The 18,081-nt window shown below is 42.9% G+C and overlaps 1 protein-coding gene across 4 annotated transcripts in view; it reads left to right on the forward strand.

Annotated features, from left to right (window-relative positions):
- The window catches only part of LOC137435281 (gamma-glutamyl hydrolase), a 58,308-nt gene that overhangs the window by 22,777 nt on the left and 17,450 nt on the right, over positions 1-18,081 (forward strand). For 2 of the 4 annotated variants that reach the window (XM_068128915.2, XM_068128917.2), the window contains exons 2-3: positions 11,201-11,312; positions 14,054-14,104. In XM_068128915.2, the coding sequence (XP_067985016.2) occupies positions 11,201-11,312; positions 14,054-14,104 (163 nt within the window). The remainder of the gene's footprint in view (positions 1-11,200; positions 11,313-14,053; positions 14,105-18,081) is intronic. The other 2 variants (XM_068128916.2, XM_078784488.1) reach the window with 1 other exon arrangement.

Below are 18,081 nucleotides of genomic sequence, written 5' to 3' on the forward strand. Positions count from 1 at the left end.
GATCGCTGGAGCGAATCAACTGTGGCTTGAAGCCAGGAATAAGAGACGTTGGGGGTGTTCTGGTTTCACTCACTTGGAGCACAGTGAGTTATATATTATAACACTGATGGTACCATCATAGAATATTGATTGTACTTTAACTTTTGATTCATATTATTGTTGTATGGTTATTCTTGTGTGATCTTAATACAATATTTGTTTGTGAGTAACAATTGGTGTGGCTTCACCATCGATCTTTGACATACAGAATAACACATTTTTCTGCCGTGACTCCTCTCGGGGCTCGGAGGTACACCGTGACCAGAGGGTCGGGGAGGAGCACGTAACAAGTGGCAGTAGTTGAGTGATGTGCAGCATTTATATCCAGCGTTGTTCATGGTCACTGCAGTGTGTTTTTGCATGATCTACCACAAAACGACAAAAATTTTAAACCATCTACCACAAAATCTACCACATCCCACCTGCCACAAAAGAAGTTGCATTCGCAGCTTGGTAGCTTGTGCAAAAACACACTGCAGTGACCATGAACAACGCCGGATGGAAATGCTGCACGTCACTCAACGACTGCTTGTGTTAACTAGGTATGTTCAAAGACAGGTTCTCCCAGTATGTGATTGCCCCTTGAGACCTTTCCCCACGTTTTTACTAATTACAACAACTACAACAACAATCGTCCCCTGCAAGCCTGAACATTCTTGATAGGCAAGTAAACCCCGCCTCTAATGGATAGCAAGCCGGCAAACCACGCCCCGAGGTTCGTCATTGGTCAAGCAAGACCATGGGGCGATCGACAGAGCTCGGTCATTGGTCAGGGTGACGTCATCGGGAAGATTCGAGAGCAGGAGGAAGAAGCCTAACTCACGCTCTCTCAGTCTGGCTTTTGGCCCTGTCGGTCCCTTTGTGCTGGCGTTTCTGGCTAGTGTGCGCTTTGGAGGAGAGGGAAGAAGTAGAAGAGCGCATCTATGCTCTCAGTGTGGTCTCTCGTTTCTGCATGAACGGGAAGGTTTTCGTCATTGGTGATCCCTTCACTCGAACAGACAACTGGCATTCTTCGGTGCGCTGATGCTGAGAGAGAGCGGTGTCGACAGTTTCGACCGTGAGGAAGGGGTGTGCTCGCGACATTGATTGGTGCCATTGGGGGGGCTTCGACAAGCGGTTCTTTCTTCAGCCGTCCTCATCCTGCACTGCCGACCTGACCAGTTTTGACGACCGCCAATCACCACAATCCACAAGCACCAATCTTGGACTAGAGCTGAGTGCTGGCAGGCTAGGGGAATTTTACTTAGTTATATTATCTTTCCCCTTGCCTGTTTTTGTGTCCGAATGGAGACGTCTCACCGTAGGAAATATTAGATTCACCTCGGCATTAATTTTATTCTTGCATTTACTTTCATTAAAATCATTATTGTTGTATTTTATTGTGGTATCGTATTTCTTTGTTTGTGGGTTTCAGGAATCAACCCGTGTGCTTCGTCCATGTAAGGACCTTTGTCCGCTCACTCATGTACGACGGACCCATCGCCAGTTTTGGCTACGCGCCTCGGAATTAAGGACGGTTACGACTATTCATCATCCAGCGGTGTTAATCGCGGGCTGACACGACTAAATATATACAGTCATCCCTCGCTATATCGCGGTTCACTTTTCGCGGCTTCGGTACATCGCGGGTTTTTCTCGCTAGTATATGTAAAATTATATCGCGGATTTTTCGCTATATCGCGGGATTTTGTGGTATAAATGTATTTTTATATACTATTATTTTTAATATTTTTGTGGTAAAATAAGCATTTTCTAGCCTAAAAAATTAAAAAACGTAAAAAAATAAGAAAAATACAGTATTTAAAACATATTACAAGAAATAAAATACTGTACATAGTGTACAGTAGAAGAGTAGACAAAGAGACAAAGAGTCATGCGTATGGAAAACGCAGATGCGGCAGCTTCCACTTGCGCTAGTTACCCACGTAATGGGTAACTGTAATGCTCTTTCTGGCTGTGCAGTACATTCATCATCGTCATCACCTTCATCGTCATCAGTACTGCACAGCTAATTCATCATCATCCTCATCACGCAAGTTGTAGTATTGAAGAGCCGGGGCTCTTGCTTGATACGGACGAAATGACGGGCAAGACACAAACTCGTCCGAGAAGATATTTATTCTCCAAACCAACTCGGGAACACTGAAAAGCCCGTTTATCGGGCTGAATTATAAAGCACAACCAGAAACCGAAAGCCACGCCTCTCAAGCGTGGCGTGCTTGGTGGTCACGTGATCAACAGGTGTAGCTGATTATACCCGCACGCGCGGCACGCTTTGGCGGTCACGTGACCAGCCACTCTGGCGCCGGGGATCCCCGCCGGTGACGTCACCGGCTGGAGCAAGGAGATTCTAATGCTGGTCTTGCTTGGGGAACCCATGGGTCGCTACAGTATCTTCAATGGTGAGTACCCATTAGAATTTTATATGTTGTTAAAATTACGTATGTTTAAGAGTGTAAAAAGTGTTTAAGAGTATAGGAAGTGTTTATAAGAGTATGGGAAAGGTTAATAAGAGTGTGGGGAGGGTCATAAAGCTTTAAAATATATATAAATAATAAAATAAAAATATGGTCGCTACTTCGCGGATTTTCGTCTATCGCGGGGGGTTCTGGAACGTAAGCCCCGCGATAAACGAGGGATCACTGTATATATATATATATATATATATATATATATATATATATATATATATATATATATATATATCTCGGGCGTAGAACCATGTTCCACAACTTGAGTTCAGGGAATAACAAGCATTTATTGAAAGACCAATTACACAGCGCTGTGGAGGGCGTAAGGGGCATACAATTCAATTGAACAGCATGGTCCCATACACTCCTGGGTTCCTTACAGAAAGTTCTTCCTTATATACTTGCAGAGTGTGATAAGGATCTCCGCTAACTTTGGCAAGCTTCATCATGGTGGAACTAAGAGACAGAATGGGCCTTTAAGCCCCCACCTTTGTTCTATCTTATTTGGCATGAGCCAAGGGAAAGATGCAGGAGAAAGAGCACAGAGACATTCCAAAGACTTATCTTCTTATGCCGGCCTTCGGTCAAGGACAGAAAGACGTGTTTAACGACAGAGCAAGCAGTTTCACAATCTTGCTACATTCCTTGCCACCAGCTTGGTAGTAAAGCATAGTTCGAAGCAAGAGGGATCATAGGAAGCTTAATCCTATTTTATAGAGCAAACACTAATTAAATGCAAACAATAATTTAGAAAAGGCATAACTAAATGCATGATCTCGACATTCCCCCATCTTGTCTCTAACGAGACTACGTATCACAGAGACAAGGCCACATCGGGCTTTATTTGCAAGCAAAAGAGAATAGTGTTGTATGTCGCCACATCAGGCTTTATTGAGTGTTATATGTGTGTCCTTCCAAGGGCATGCCACGCACACAAAGCACCACGCATGCATGCTTGAAAGGTGTGTCATGATTGTGCGTGCTTTGGAACATGAAGGTCCAGAACATGAAGATCCATGAACGTTTCAGATCCGCAACGAAGGCACCTGGTCCGGCCGGGGACGTTTCCCGGAGGGTTTCCCAACCCACCCTTGGTGCAGCAGAGGTGCAGCTGAAATTCCCCCCCAATCGAAGGGCTCCCCGTCCTCGCACAGACGCAGTCCTTGCAGATCTTCGAAGTTAATCGACGTCCATGCTGTTGTTCTGAGGAATACATAATGTCATCAATATCTTGTGTCACGTGTTCCTGGTCAGAGTACAGAGCATTACAATTCAAAGTAAAGAGAGAAACTTCCTTTTGTGTCAAAGTCGTCCATGGATGCATACTCAGCATCCAGAGTATCAGTGTCAGGTCCTAAGGCAGCCAGACCCAGCGTCACAATCAGATCCATAGTCGGATCGAGCAGAGATGTGCAGCTGTGTGCTTGTAATACATAAGAAGCATTAGCCAATTCCCGCAGGGGATTTACAACAAAATCATCACAATTAACAAATAAATCAACACAGTCTTCAGAAGCGCCGGTCACATCGGCATCGCCCAGGGGCTCGTTCAGGTCAACGGCCTCGGGTGTCAAGATCATGGTCTTCGTCGGCGGTTTCTTCATCATCCATCCTGAAAAATACTTTCTTACGCACACCATGATCACATTCCTAGCCCCCCGCCCCGCCAATTGGCATTTAGTTACCTCATCTCTCAGATGGTTGGCTATTCATAGCCGCATTCCCTGCGTCGTGTCTGGAAATTCAAATGCTATATTTACTTTCACCAATTTCCGAAAATACCTTCCTTTAATCATCTTCCCTGCATTTAATAATACATGATTTACCAACCATTTTCTCTCCCCAACCATAATCGGTCAATGGAAATAATCGGTATTCTCCCCTTCAAAACTTCACTGTTATCCTATCAATACCTGGACATACTCCTTTTTCCCTTTTTCCTAGTCAAGCGAATTTCGCACCAGTATAAACCACTATAAAAATATTCCCTTTCCCTGCACTTTGTCCTAGGTTCTAGAACCTAGAGTCACCCACCAACAACAACAACTAGCATCCCAAGGCCATTTCCCTGCAAGAGCGGGGGTTAGCCTTGCGGTCCCCATGACAATCTTCTTCATTTTGCCCTATCACCTCCCCTTATGAGCAATAATTCAATTAATGTGATCCCAACGTACCTGGTGGAGTTCTGTTCACCTGGTCTGCAGAGCCGTGATCCAATCTGCACCAGCCCCCAACCACCTCTTCGATTGGGGTCAACCTATGTGTAGCAATCTAGCACAATTTTGTTAAATAAAATTCACAACTTTCCATTCGTTGTCGCACTCTCCCCAGTGCAAGCTAACCACCGTTATCACTTTCTTATCACTAAAACAACATTCCATAACCACTTTCCCGTATTCCCTGCCTTTACCATCAACTTTTTACAACCCTTTTCCCTACCTTCTCAGCAACCCCAACAAAGTCACCTGTCATTGACAAATAATCCATCTGATTCGACTTTCCTTTATCATCTTTGCACTTTCCACAACCTTCTTCACACTTCCTCCCGAACCCTTTGGCATTGGCCAGCAACCCAATGCTCTTAAACAAACAGATTCAACAACATCCAATAAGTGAATTCATTTCCCCAGAACTCATTCCCCTTTCCAACCAACCTTTACACCTAAGCTTCAGGATCATGCCTTGTTCCAGGTGTGTGCGCATCCACATCCTTAAATTGGGCGACCCCCATTTGTATCCCGGCTGCCCCTCCACCTGGAGCATGGTTACCCCCCATAATGACATTGCACGAACCTTCTCAATACCTGTCTAAACCTACTGCCATTTAAGACGCTTCCCAAATGACGGTTCCCCATACACTATTATGGCCCCATCTGGATTTTTCACGAAAACATGGTAGAGATATTTCCTGGTGCAGCGCTATTGTGGTGGCAGCAATTTTTCCCTGTCTTCCCCCTTTTTGCGGTACTAATGAATGATCCGTCAATGCTGGTGCATGTCAACAACCCAATTTCCCAATCCACTTTTCCAATTTTCATTTCAATTTAAATTCAACCCGATTTCCTCTATTTCCTCCCTACAGCATCACATCCACCTGTTTCAGCCTCTGGTCCAATAGTTGCAAATGATGTAACCAGCCATCACACAATGCCTAACCCTACCAAATTGTGTACAAATCCATCCACACCTTCCTGAGACGTCCTGCTCACAGACAGACAGACAGACAGACAGACAACAGAGGCGAACCACAAGCCCAGAACCCAACCAAGTCCCATATGCACTAGGCTACAGGAATTAAAATTAAGATTGAACATAAATCCACGACAACGTAAATCAACACAAAACCAGGTAGTTTATCAACAGTCCAGCCACCGTCCTTGTTCGCTCTCCTTCTGTGAAACTGCAATCTTCAACCACACGAGGTGCCAGCTCACCAGCCCCCTAGCAACACGTCCCAACCTTAACACAAGGCCTCCACTACAAACAACACCATCAGGTTGTGGTTGACATCCCACACCACACCACCTTCCAGTAGACCTTCCAACCACCGCACCTCACCGCAGGTGCACCCGAGCTCACCCGTCCTCATTTCACAGCCCTTCCTGGGGGGCATGCTCCACCATGCAGCACCGTCTCTACCTGGTGCACACCTTTCGCACCTGTGCTCACTCAGCACATCCCTTCAACTCAGCCACCTCATGTAACACAACCAAAAACCTCAACCTCCGACATTTGATTGTTCACCACGCAGCCACCTCATCAAGCCACCTGCTTCGATTTCCCCCTGTGTCTCTGCTCCCGACGCATCTCCAAGACGCATTACGTACCCATAACCACACATCATTTGCATGGCGTGAACCACATCACATACCGACAGTTGAAACCCCGACCGTTTTCATCCCTCGGATGAGCGTTCGGTTGAAAACCCGACATTTCTACTCAAATTATTGAATTTCCAATACTCTCCCCCCTACGCCTGTGGGGCAGCTTGTCCCACATTTTCTGCCCCCAGACCCACATGCATTTTGATAGCTAAACCATACCACCATCGCTCGCCTGCAAAGTCGCTGTCCGGCGCATCGATCAACACAGATGAGATGTACCGATGCATCTTACATCTTCCAGCTGCCATTCCACATCACATCCGTACCTTGATCTTGCAACTGCCATTCCCTATTTAATCCGCTCTAGACAACCTCATTCACCTCATTCAGAGAAACCTCATCCACACTGTACATAATTTACTGTAAGATAGGGTTTCCGGTTGGCACCGGAAATTCATTACTGTCTTGAAATCCTCCATTCGACCACGACAATCGCCTCATTTTATATACTTCACGTTACTATCAACGTTTATTCAGCATTCCTCTTATAATTCCATCTTAAACAACGTATTCCTCATGACATTGCATGGCAGGAGTCACAGGCCCCCACTATACTGACATGGCACAGAGCACACCACATGAAACACCTTGCTGGCAAGGCACGAACGTCCGACATCCAGCAAAGTCGCAATGGCCCACAATGCATTTGGGCACACGTCCTCCAAGCAACCTCATAGCTGGGTTCTCCCCTGTACTCACGCATCTTTCTGTTCCATGATGCGCCTTTCTCTCCAGACGGCTCTCCCACAATCGTTCATCTTAATCCCAACTGCACCTGTCCACAGGATTTTTGGTCTCTCCCAATCTTCTGCCTATATCGCCGGCCTCCATGCCAGCCGGCCTGCATCCTTACGCGGCAGCTCGGCACGTTATTCTTTCCCTCATTGTGAGCCCTTAACTTCAGTTGTTCACAAAGGTGCAACCATTCGATGCGGCTGGTTGCATCATTTCTTTCCTGGCTCATTATAATCCTCTTTTCGCCTGCCCCGGTCACCCGAATGCGTTCATGCCGTGCACAGCATTGAACAAGCATTCCCTCGTCTCGCCTCGCGGTTCCCCGCGAGGGCCGTTACCCCATCGCCATAGCGACCAGCCTGCACGTCGCGCTCGCGCGTTCACGGCTGGATTCACGCGCCTTGTGCATTAAATTGATCATCTTAATTCTCCAGATCTGACCTCATCCTGCTCTTCCTTTCTTAGGCTGATCCCTCCTGGGTAGTTCTCAGATTGGAACGCCGCCCCCCAATCTTCACCCCCCCCCCCTGTCCTCTGGAAACTTAACTCATTACCCACGCCGGGGCTTCCCTAAAGGGGTTCTCCCTTCTTAACCTAGCTTAACTTATTACTTATCATCGACGCCGGGGTTTCCTTAACCTATTACTTATCCTGGCCATATTCCTTGGGTCTCCTTCGTTAGCCCGCAGCCAATACTTTCCCTGGTTACTATCAACCCCATCAACTCCATCTTGGCTCTAGACTGCCCTGCCTGGGAAGTTCTTGGCTTTACCAAAAAGTCCCCCCTTCCTGCTAACTGACCCCTCTCCTTGGTAGATCAATAAACAACTCGTTACCCTGAGCCAAATAGGCCTGCACTTACACACCAGATTACAATTTGTTCGTGATCCAAGCACGGAGCGACGAAAGGGGAGACAGACAACCTGGGTGAGTGAACGGAGCTCAATTTGGAATGACCCCTCAGCATGAAAGCTCACCTTAATCAAATCAGTGCTGGCCAGCCTCCCCGCAGGGTCTCCACAGGGTCTGCCTCCCAAATCCCGCTCAGAGTTGGATCCCACTTCTGACACCAGATCTCGGGCGTAGAACCATGTTCCACAACTTGAGTTCAGGGAATAACAAGCATTTATTGAAAGACCAATTACACAGCGCTGTGGAGGGCATAAGGGGCATACAATTCAATTGAACAGCATGGTCCCATACACTCCTGGGTTCCTTACAGAAAGTTCTTCCTTATATACTTGCAGAGTGTGATAAGGATCTCCGCTAACTTTGGCAAGCTTCATCATGGTGGAACTAAGAGACAGAATGGGCCTCTAAGCCCCTACCTTTGTTCTATCTTATTTGGCATGAGCCAAGGGAAAGATGCAGGAGAAAGAGCACAAAGACATTCCAAAGACTTATCTTCTTATGCCGGCCTTCGGTCAAGGACAGAAAGACGTGTTTCACGACAGAGCAAGCAGTTTCACAATCTTGCTACATTCCTTGCCACCAGCTTGGTAGTAAAGCATAGTTCGAAGCAAGAGGGATCATAGGAAGCTTAATCCTATTTTATAGAGCAAATACTAATTAAATGCAAACAATAATTTAGAAAAGGCATAACTAAATGCATGATCTCAACATATATATATATATATATATACTATGTATATATATATATATATATATATATATATATATATATATATATATACATACATACATATATATATATACACTGGAACCCCGCTATAACGAACACCAGTATTACGAACTTCCGGATATAACGAACGAACTTCCTGTCCCCCGCATATTTAATGAGATTCTATTGTTTAACGTAATGGAAATCAATATGGCTACACCGTCCCGTAAACGCAAGATCTTGTCAGTTGAAGACAAGCTCCGTATCATTGATCGTCTCAGTCTTGGTGAGAAAGCAGCAAACCTTTCCAGGGAATACGGCATTCCTAAGAGCAGCATATCAACGTTCAAAGGAAAGGAAAAGGAGTTACCGGAATTTGTCCACAAATGCAGTCAACAAGATGGTTTGAAGCGGAAGAAAATGCGGCAGGCGAATGATGGCGATCTCAATCAGGCAGTCTATCTATGGTTCGAACAGCAACGAGCTGCCAACATACCGATTTCCGGCCCTATGGTTATGGAGAAAGCTATAGCATTATCAAAAGAAATGCATGGTGAGGACAGAAAATTCACCGGGTCCACTGGATGGCTCTATCGGTGGAAAAATCGTCATGGTATACGCGCACTCAAGATTTCCGGGGAAGACAAGTCATGTGACGATGTACTTGAACATGTACATGTACTTGAATATTACATATACTTGAACAATGACACAATAGCAATGCTTTTTAAAGTTTTTTATTCGTACAATCGAACAATAAAATGTACATGAATGAACAATACAAAGAGTTTGTTGTTTTGCATATGAATATATGGCTATTGGCTATGGAATATATATATGAATATATAGAGGCTATTAAAGAGGTTGAGAATTGGTATTTGTGGACAAAGGGACATGCTAAGGAGTTTCCAAGAGATGGTACATTAGAGCGAAGGTGTGATAGTATGGTGATTCGTACGTTATTCAGTATTACGAACACTTCAAAATAACGAACTTTTTTTATGTCTCCCGAGCAGTTCGCTCAGTGAAACCTTGACTTACGAGTGCACCAACGTACGAGTTTTCTGAGATACGAGCCGTCGCTCGGGCGGTTTTTTGCTTTGAGATGCGAGTCGAGATCTGAGTTACGAGCTTACGCCACCCGCCACTAGGTGGCCCAACGAGCGTTCCGGTCACGTGGTTATCTTGCCGTGCAAGCATCTCTGCCGTATATCGCTGCTGCTTTGTTTTCGCATGTTGGTTATTTTGGAAAATTTCTTAGTTTTAACCATGGGTCCTAAGAAATTGAGTGCCAAGGGCAGTACTGAGAAGAAGAAGAGGATGATGTGCTTGGATATAAAACACGCAATCGTCGAAAAACATGAGCGAGGTGTGCGTGTTGTCGACTTGGCGAGGCAGTACGATCGTAGCAGTACGATCGAAACATTTTGAAAGGGAGGAAGAAACAAACCTCGTTGGACAGGTTTTTATTGAAACGCCCTGCAAGTGAAAGCGAGGAAAGTGTGGCGAAAAAGGCAAAAGTCATCTCCTCCACCTCCGCCAGCATCTTCGTCTGATCTTCAAGGTAAATACACTTAATAAAACCAGTTTATTTCTTTACATTGTGGCGGACACGGAAGCTCACTGGCGTGGTGACATCATTCCGCGCACCAAGTGGGCGGTGGCCACGCCGAGGGGTAGGCGTGGCCTCAGGATATACACCGGGCGCGCAGCCCGGAGCGCGCCAGTGTTACTGTGAGCTCTTGAATAAAGACTCTTACAAATTACCGCGTTGTCCGCTTCCTCCTAGTTTACAAGCAGCGCGCGTAACGCCGCTTATTATGTACAGTATATACGAGGTCGTGCTTGTTTATACATTATTTGTTATTTATAAAGTACATTTTTCTTATTTAAAAACACGTAACAAAAAAAATTGGTGCGGTTTTTTGGGGGCTGGAACGGATTAATAGCATTTCAATGCATTTTAATGGGGAAATTTAATTTGAGAAACGAGCAAATTGAGTTACGAGCTCGGTCACAGAACGAATTAAACTCGTAAGTAAAGGTTTCACTGTATATATATATATATATATATATATATATATATATATATATATATATATATATATATACGTATATACACATACATACATATACACACACTCAGCCCGTCATCCTTCCGAGGTCGGTAAATTGAGTACCAGCGTGCTGGGATGAATGAGCCATTCGGGTATCCTGCGTCGGAGTGGCGACCCGTCCAGGATTGTGCCCAATAACCAAGGAAACTGATTCGGTCATTCAGTATTGGTAAATTGATGTAAACTTTTGCAAGCCCATATGTGACCATAGTGCACTGCTCCTTTTGGATGGTGTATAGCAGAGTTTGTGGTACTGTCATTGGTCTAAGTGTGAATCAATCTTCCTCACTGTATAGCCTCAGGACTCTTCTGCTTTTGTTATGCTTCCTGCAGGTATTCTCGCCCAGGAGACAGACACAGAGTGGAGAATGTACGGTGATTCATATATTGCTGACGGATATGTGAGCTTCCTGAAGGCTGCAGGTGCACTGGTTGCCCCTATACGGTATGCACGGAAGACGTTTTTCAAGCGCTAAAGATGTGCATTAAAGATGGTATTGGAAGTGCCATATGTGAGAGTAATTTAAAATAATAGATTGTGGAAAGAGGGCCCCACATACATTGCTACAATTATACAGGGTGTTCCAAGAAGACCTGGACAACCTTGGCTATTAATATATTTAGTACCACAAATTATACGATACCCTTTTTTTATATGATACAGAAACTCAAAGTTTTCTTTATTTTCAGGTCTGGGATTTAATATAAAAGAAAATGGCTACTCCACAGGAGAAAGCTCAGTACGTCGAATGATTCATAGAGACAAGATCAACACACATACTCAGTGTAATTTCCATACAAGGTATGGAAGGAATCCGCCATCGCTGACTAGTATCAAAGAGTGGTACAATAGATTTAAGGAGACTGGAAGTTGTTAGAAACATAAATGTACCGGTCGACCAAGTGCACATGCAGCATCCAGAGAACTAGGACTACCAGCCACCACTGTACACAGGAGTTTGCATAAAAGACTGAAGCTTTATGCCTACAATGTGCAAATTCTGCAGAAACTCAAGCAAAATGACGGGCATAAACACAAGGCATTTGCTTTGGAAAAGCTCCATCGCATAGAGGATGACAAAGATTACCTGAAAAAGGTGTTGTTCACAGACCAAGCTTGCTTTCCTGTATTGGGAAAGGTCATCTAGTACAATTTGGGGATCTGGGGCTCTGAAAACCCCCACGTGGTCATTGAACACATACATGGGTCCATTTTTCTTTGCGGAGGCTATAGTGATCTCAACAATCTACATGAACATGTTGGAAGGATTCGCCTTCCAACATATTGAAGACCTGCAACCCGATATCATTTTAAAACAGGACGGCACTCATTCTCATTGGGCCTTAGTCGTTCAAACTGACCTGAATGCAAAAAATTCCAACCACCTGGCTCCCACGATCACCATGCATAACCCCACTTGATTTTTTTTCTGTGGGGGTTTGTCAAAGATGTTGTCCACAACACCAAGGTGGCAAACCTGCAGGATCTTCGTTCTCGGATCACAGCTGCATGCACACTGGTGGACGCAAACATGCTGAGCCAAACATGGCAGGAACTCGTGTACCACCTTGATGTCCTGCGCATGCCAAACGGAGCTCACATTGAAGTGTATTGATGGTGTGTACAAAACTTTCTGAGTTTCTCTATCATATAAACCAAAGGGTATCTTGGTATCATTTGTGGTTCTAAATATATTAACAACTAAAGTTGGCCGAGTCTTTTAGAACAACCTTTTTTTTGGAATCAGAAAGTATTCACACCCCTTGACCTTTTCACATTTTGTTGTGTTACAGCCTGAGTTTAAAATTGATTAAATTGAGATTTTTGTCACCGATCTACACAAAATGACAACGTGGAAACTTGTTTTTCGAATTTTTTACAAATTTTTAGAAATTGAAATGCAGAAATATCTAATTTACATAAGTATTCAGTCTTCAACCCCTGTGTCAATACTTTGTAGAAGCGCTTTTGGCAGCTATTACAGCTTCGAGTCTTCTTGGGTGTGTCTGTATCAGCTTTTCACATCCGGATTTGGGGGATTTCTCCCATTCTTCCTTGCATATTTGCTCAAGCTCTGTGAAGTTGGATGGGGAACGTCACTGAACAGCACTCTTCAAGTCTTTCCACAGATTCTCAATGGGATTCAAGTCTGGGCTTTGGCTGGGCCTTTTAAGGACTTTCACATTCTTGATCTGAAGCCATTCCAGTGTTGCTTTGGCTATATGCTTGGGTTCTTGTCCTGCTGGAACATAAATCTTCACCGCAGCCTAATGTCTTCAACTCTGAAGCAGGTTTTCCTCAAGGATTTGCCTGCACTTGGCTCCATTCATTGTTCCCTCAATCCTTACAAATCTCTCAGTCCCAGCTGCTGAAAAGCATACCCATAGCATGATGCTGCCGCCACCAAGCTTTACAGTAGGGATGGTGTTTGATGGGTGATGAGCTGTGCTCGGTTTTGACCAGACTAAATAGTTCAATTTGCATCTCATCAGATGACACAATCTTTTGCCTCATGTTCTAAGATGCCTCTTCGCTTCGCTCTAAGATGCCACCTTCCAACGTAAGTCGGTGGGCCAAATATTCTCCATTCCTCCCTGCTGATCGGATTCATCAAGGCAGTGCAGTCATCGTCAGAATGCCAATATGCTCCCTGGACCGGCCCTTTCCCTCTTGTCTCTGTCACCCTCTCTCTCTCTTTCTCTCTCTAACTCTGTCGTGGCCCTGACTTTGTGAAGGCAGGAGTACACCATCCTGGATGTGGGGGATCTCTGGGTCACTCCTGCGTGATCGATCGGCTGTCTCCCTGCCGCGGACTTGTTCGAGAGAATTGTCCGGGGCTATAAAATAACAACAATAACAAAATGTGAAAAAGTCTAGGGGAGTGAATACTTTCTGAAGGCACTATATATCATGGAAGGCACGTGTTAACTGAGATGAGATGTCCCTTATAAACATATCATGAGTTCACATGAGATCTCACTAGAATAGGTCTACCATCAGATCTCCAGAAATTTTTGGAATGGATTTGATTGAAAGATTGCATTTGTTTCAGAGGCATGACTGAGGAGATGCTTGCCATGTGCTGGATTCCATTTGCGATAATGACAGTTTACATTGTGCATCTTGTCACCTTGAGTTTTCCCATATAGTCACAGATATATGTATGCTTTTGATTGCCTTCCCAGCCTAGATCTATCTCAGCAGGAGTACAAGCAAATTTTCTTGCAGCTAAATGGGTAAGTTGGAGGCTGAACCCTAAAATATTTCCAGATTATGGAAATGAGCATACATATATTTGTTTTAATTTGTGTTAATGATTATTTCCACAAGTTTGCTTTAGTTTGGAATAGGCAAGGCCATGGCAGTACAGAATGTGTTGCAAATGGGACATGACCAATCTGGAAATGGATTATACTACAGCACCACACCATGTCTCAAAGTATCCACATTCGTGTATGTGTGTGTGTTTTTTGTGTGTATGCACATATATATATATATATATATATATATATATGTGTGTGTGTGTGTGTGTGTGTGTGTGTGTGTGTGTGTGTGTGTGTGTGTGTGTGTGTGTGTGTGTGTGTGTTGGAGTTTTGCTGGGATAATCCTTGAATTTATATGGCCCCATTCCACCTTCTGAAACCCGCGTATGGAGTTAACAACCAACGACACACACGATATCTGGTAAGTCTCCGTTCCGTCTCCCAAAACCCATACATGTGTGGAGATAGCAGCAAATAACAGCAACTTGCACGCATACACATATATGGATACTTTGAGACCTAAGAGGTCTCCATTCCACCTTCTGAAACCCGCATATGGAGATAACAACCAATCACACACACACACACACACACACACACACACACACACACACTGCTGTCACATAGACAAAGTAGGCTCATCGGAATGGTTAAGAAGAGGTCATCTTAACTGGAATGGAGAACAAATCATTTATAAATGCCGAAGACCAAGGACACTACACCAATGGATTTAACCTTTGGATGCAGTGATTGGGCCTCAGAGGCCCACAAGGTTTTTTTTGTTGCAAAAACTATGCTGTACAATTTTTTTTTAGAATGAGCCTCATTTTCACCAACTTTCATGTTGTTACACAAAAATCAGTGACGTAAAAAAAAAATCATTCAGGCTCGTGGGAAAATCTTCATTCTTTCACTTATAACCCGAAAATCTGACACGAATGCAGGCCTGGGGCCTTCAAGGCCCCGCATAAATGTTGTACTACTATGTTATATCATTATTTTCTTGATATGAGCCTCATTATATGCTCCTATAACTTGGTTACAAATAATTCAGTGACAAAAATATGAAAATTTAAAAACATTACACGAATACATTTGTGGGGCCTCTGAGGTCCATTTGCTGCATAGGTGTAGGATTTTTGACAGTTGTGGACATGTACATTCTAAATAAAGGGATTAGTGAATCATATTTTTTGAGCAAATACTACTCCATGAGCCTCAACTTTTTAGAGAAAAAAGTTTAAAAACCAAGAACAAAAAAAAGTTTTGCAAAAAAGAAAAGAAAAAAAGTTCATTACTTGTATGGGATTCTTCCAACTAATAGGATCAATGATTCACATTTTCTGAGCAAATACACATCCATGAGCATCGACTTGGATTGAAAAAGGATATGAAAGAAAAAAAATCTATAAAAATAATAAAAAGTTAAAAAACAAGTACAGATACATTCAAAGTACACCACCCCCATGCCAAATAATTAAATATCCTCCAGCATGGCTTCTGGCACCTAGCAATACCGCCATGCAGCTCGTAGAGACTGTATTTGGAGGGAGAGGTGCACAATATTTGATTGATTAATTGCATTATTAAAATCAATGAAAGATTGTCATAAAATATTTTCTTAATCAATTGGCTAATAGCATAACTAAACCACTAGTGCTTCATCCGAAGATGTAACTTTTAGAAATTTAATTAAATAAGACATTAATAAAAAATTAAAAAATTAATTTATTAATCAATAAAAAATTTATCGATGAATTGATTAATCAATAAATCAAAAATGCGATTTACAGCCAAATCACTTGGTCATTGTCATGTCCAAATATCAGCTTCCTAGCTCAAAAGGTGACAGATATTGGCCAGATGAGAAAGAAAATAAATAAATGATTAATAATGAAAATAAATAAATAATAATCGCAAAAAAAATCAAATAATTAATCAATTGCCTAATAGAACACATAAACCACCACCATTTAATCCGAATCTTTTACCTCAAAAAAATGTTTTTACTCATTAATCGAATAATTAATTAATTAATCGATTAATTGATTAATCAATAAATCAAAAATAGCCTTCACAGCCAAATCACTTGGTCATTGTCATGTCCAAATATCAGCCTCCTAAATCAAAAGGTTCCTGAGATATTGCCCAGATGAGAAAGAAAATAAATAAATGATTAATAGTGAAAATAAATAAATAATAATTATAAAAATTAAATAATTAATCAATCGCCTAATAGAACACATAAACCACCAACCATTTCATCTCAATCTGTAACTTACATTTTTAAAAATTAATTTCATCATTAATCGAATAATTAAATAATTAATAGATTAATTGATTAATCAATAAATCAAAAATATTCTTTACAGCCAAATCACTTGGTGATTGTCATGTCCAAATATCAGCTTCCTAACTCAAAAGGTGCCTGAGATAATTCCCAGAAGAGAAAGGAAATGTATAAGTACTTTGCTTCGCTAATCGCTAATAATTAAATAACTCTTAATTGATTTACCTTAATAACAACCCCCTTAATAACAATTAATTGATTAATCAAAAAACAAAATACCGTTTTTGACAAAGTACTTGCTCACTATTGTGCCGAAATTTCAGCATCCCAGCTCAAAGGATGGTTGAGATATCGCCCTGTCAAACAAACAAACAAGAAAACAAGAAAACAACCAGAGTGAAAACTGAGTACTCCCTTTCAGCGTGTGTCATTTCAGAGCCCCCTTCGTTGCCCGGCAATGACGTTATGCAGCTCCTGGAGATGGCATAGGAAAGGAGCGGTGTACAACAAACAAACAAGAAAACAACCAGAGTGAAAACTGAGTACTGCCTTTCAGCGTGCGTCATTGCCGAGCCCCCTTCGGTGCCCGGCAATGATGTTATGCAGCGCCTGGAGATGGCATCGGAAAGGAGCGGTGTACAACATTACACGAATACATCTGTTGGGCCTCCGAGGCCCAATGGCTGCGTTTATGTAGGATTTTTGATGCCTGCATCGAAGAGTTAAGAAAATGGTGGGACTGAGTCATTCAGACAAATGCAGGTTTTGCAAGGTAGAAACAAAGCATGAGCCACCCCCTATCGGGATGTAAAAAACTCATGTCAGAACAGCTGTACACACAAAGGCAAAACAGGGTATGTCGAGTAATCCACTGGTGCATCTGCAAAAATATCAGTATCCCAGTTCCAGAAAACTCTTGGACACATGAACCAAATCAATCATTGAAAACAAGGAAGAAATGCTCATGTATGTTCTGATGATCCCATCAAGGATGAACATAGAAAACAAAGCACTGCGATCAGACATAGTACTTACAGTGCCTTCAGAAAGTATTCACACCCCTTGCCTTTTTCACATTTTGTTGTGTTACAGTCTCAATTTAAAATGGATGAAAAAAACATTTTTTTGTTACCGGTCGACACATACCCCAAGTGAAAACATGTGTTTAGAAATTTTTCTATATTTCTTGAAAATGAAATACAGATTTTGAAATACAGAAATAAAATGTGAAAATGAAATAAAATGAAATGCAGATTCTAATTAACATAAGTATTCAACCCGCTGAGTCATTACTTCATAGAGGTGCCCTTGACAGTGATTACAGCTTCGAGCCTTCTTGGCTTTCAATCTATCAAGATCCAGGCTTTCAATGACATATTGGATGCTGCTGTCTTGTCTATGCCTGTTTGTGGCGAAGATGTTGAGGTCACGAAGACATTCACTTACATTGACAGTGTTATTCATGTCTCTGCATGTTGTAAGCCAGAGGTTGATAGACGTCTGGGTCGGGCCTGGGGAATCATGGATTCACTGGATCATGGGGTGTGGCGCTGTCGGTATCTATGCAGGCGAACGAAAGTCAGAGTCTTTAAGTCCTTGGTGCTTCCAGTCTTGCTCTACGGATGTGAGACTTGGACCCTTACCAAGGGCCAGAGAATGA

Source organism: Myxine glutinosa, chromosome 9, assembly GCF_964187855.1.
Source record: "Myxine glutinosa chromosome 9, kmMyxGlut1.1, whole genome shotgun sequence".
NCBI lineage: Eukaryota > Metazoa > Chordata > Myxini > Myxiniformes > Myxinidae > Myxine > Myxine glutinosa.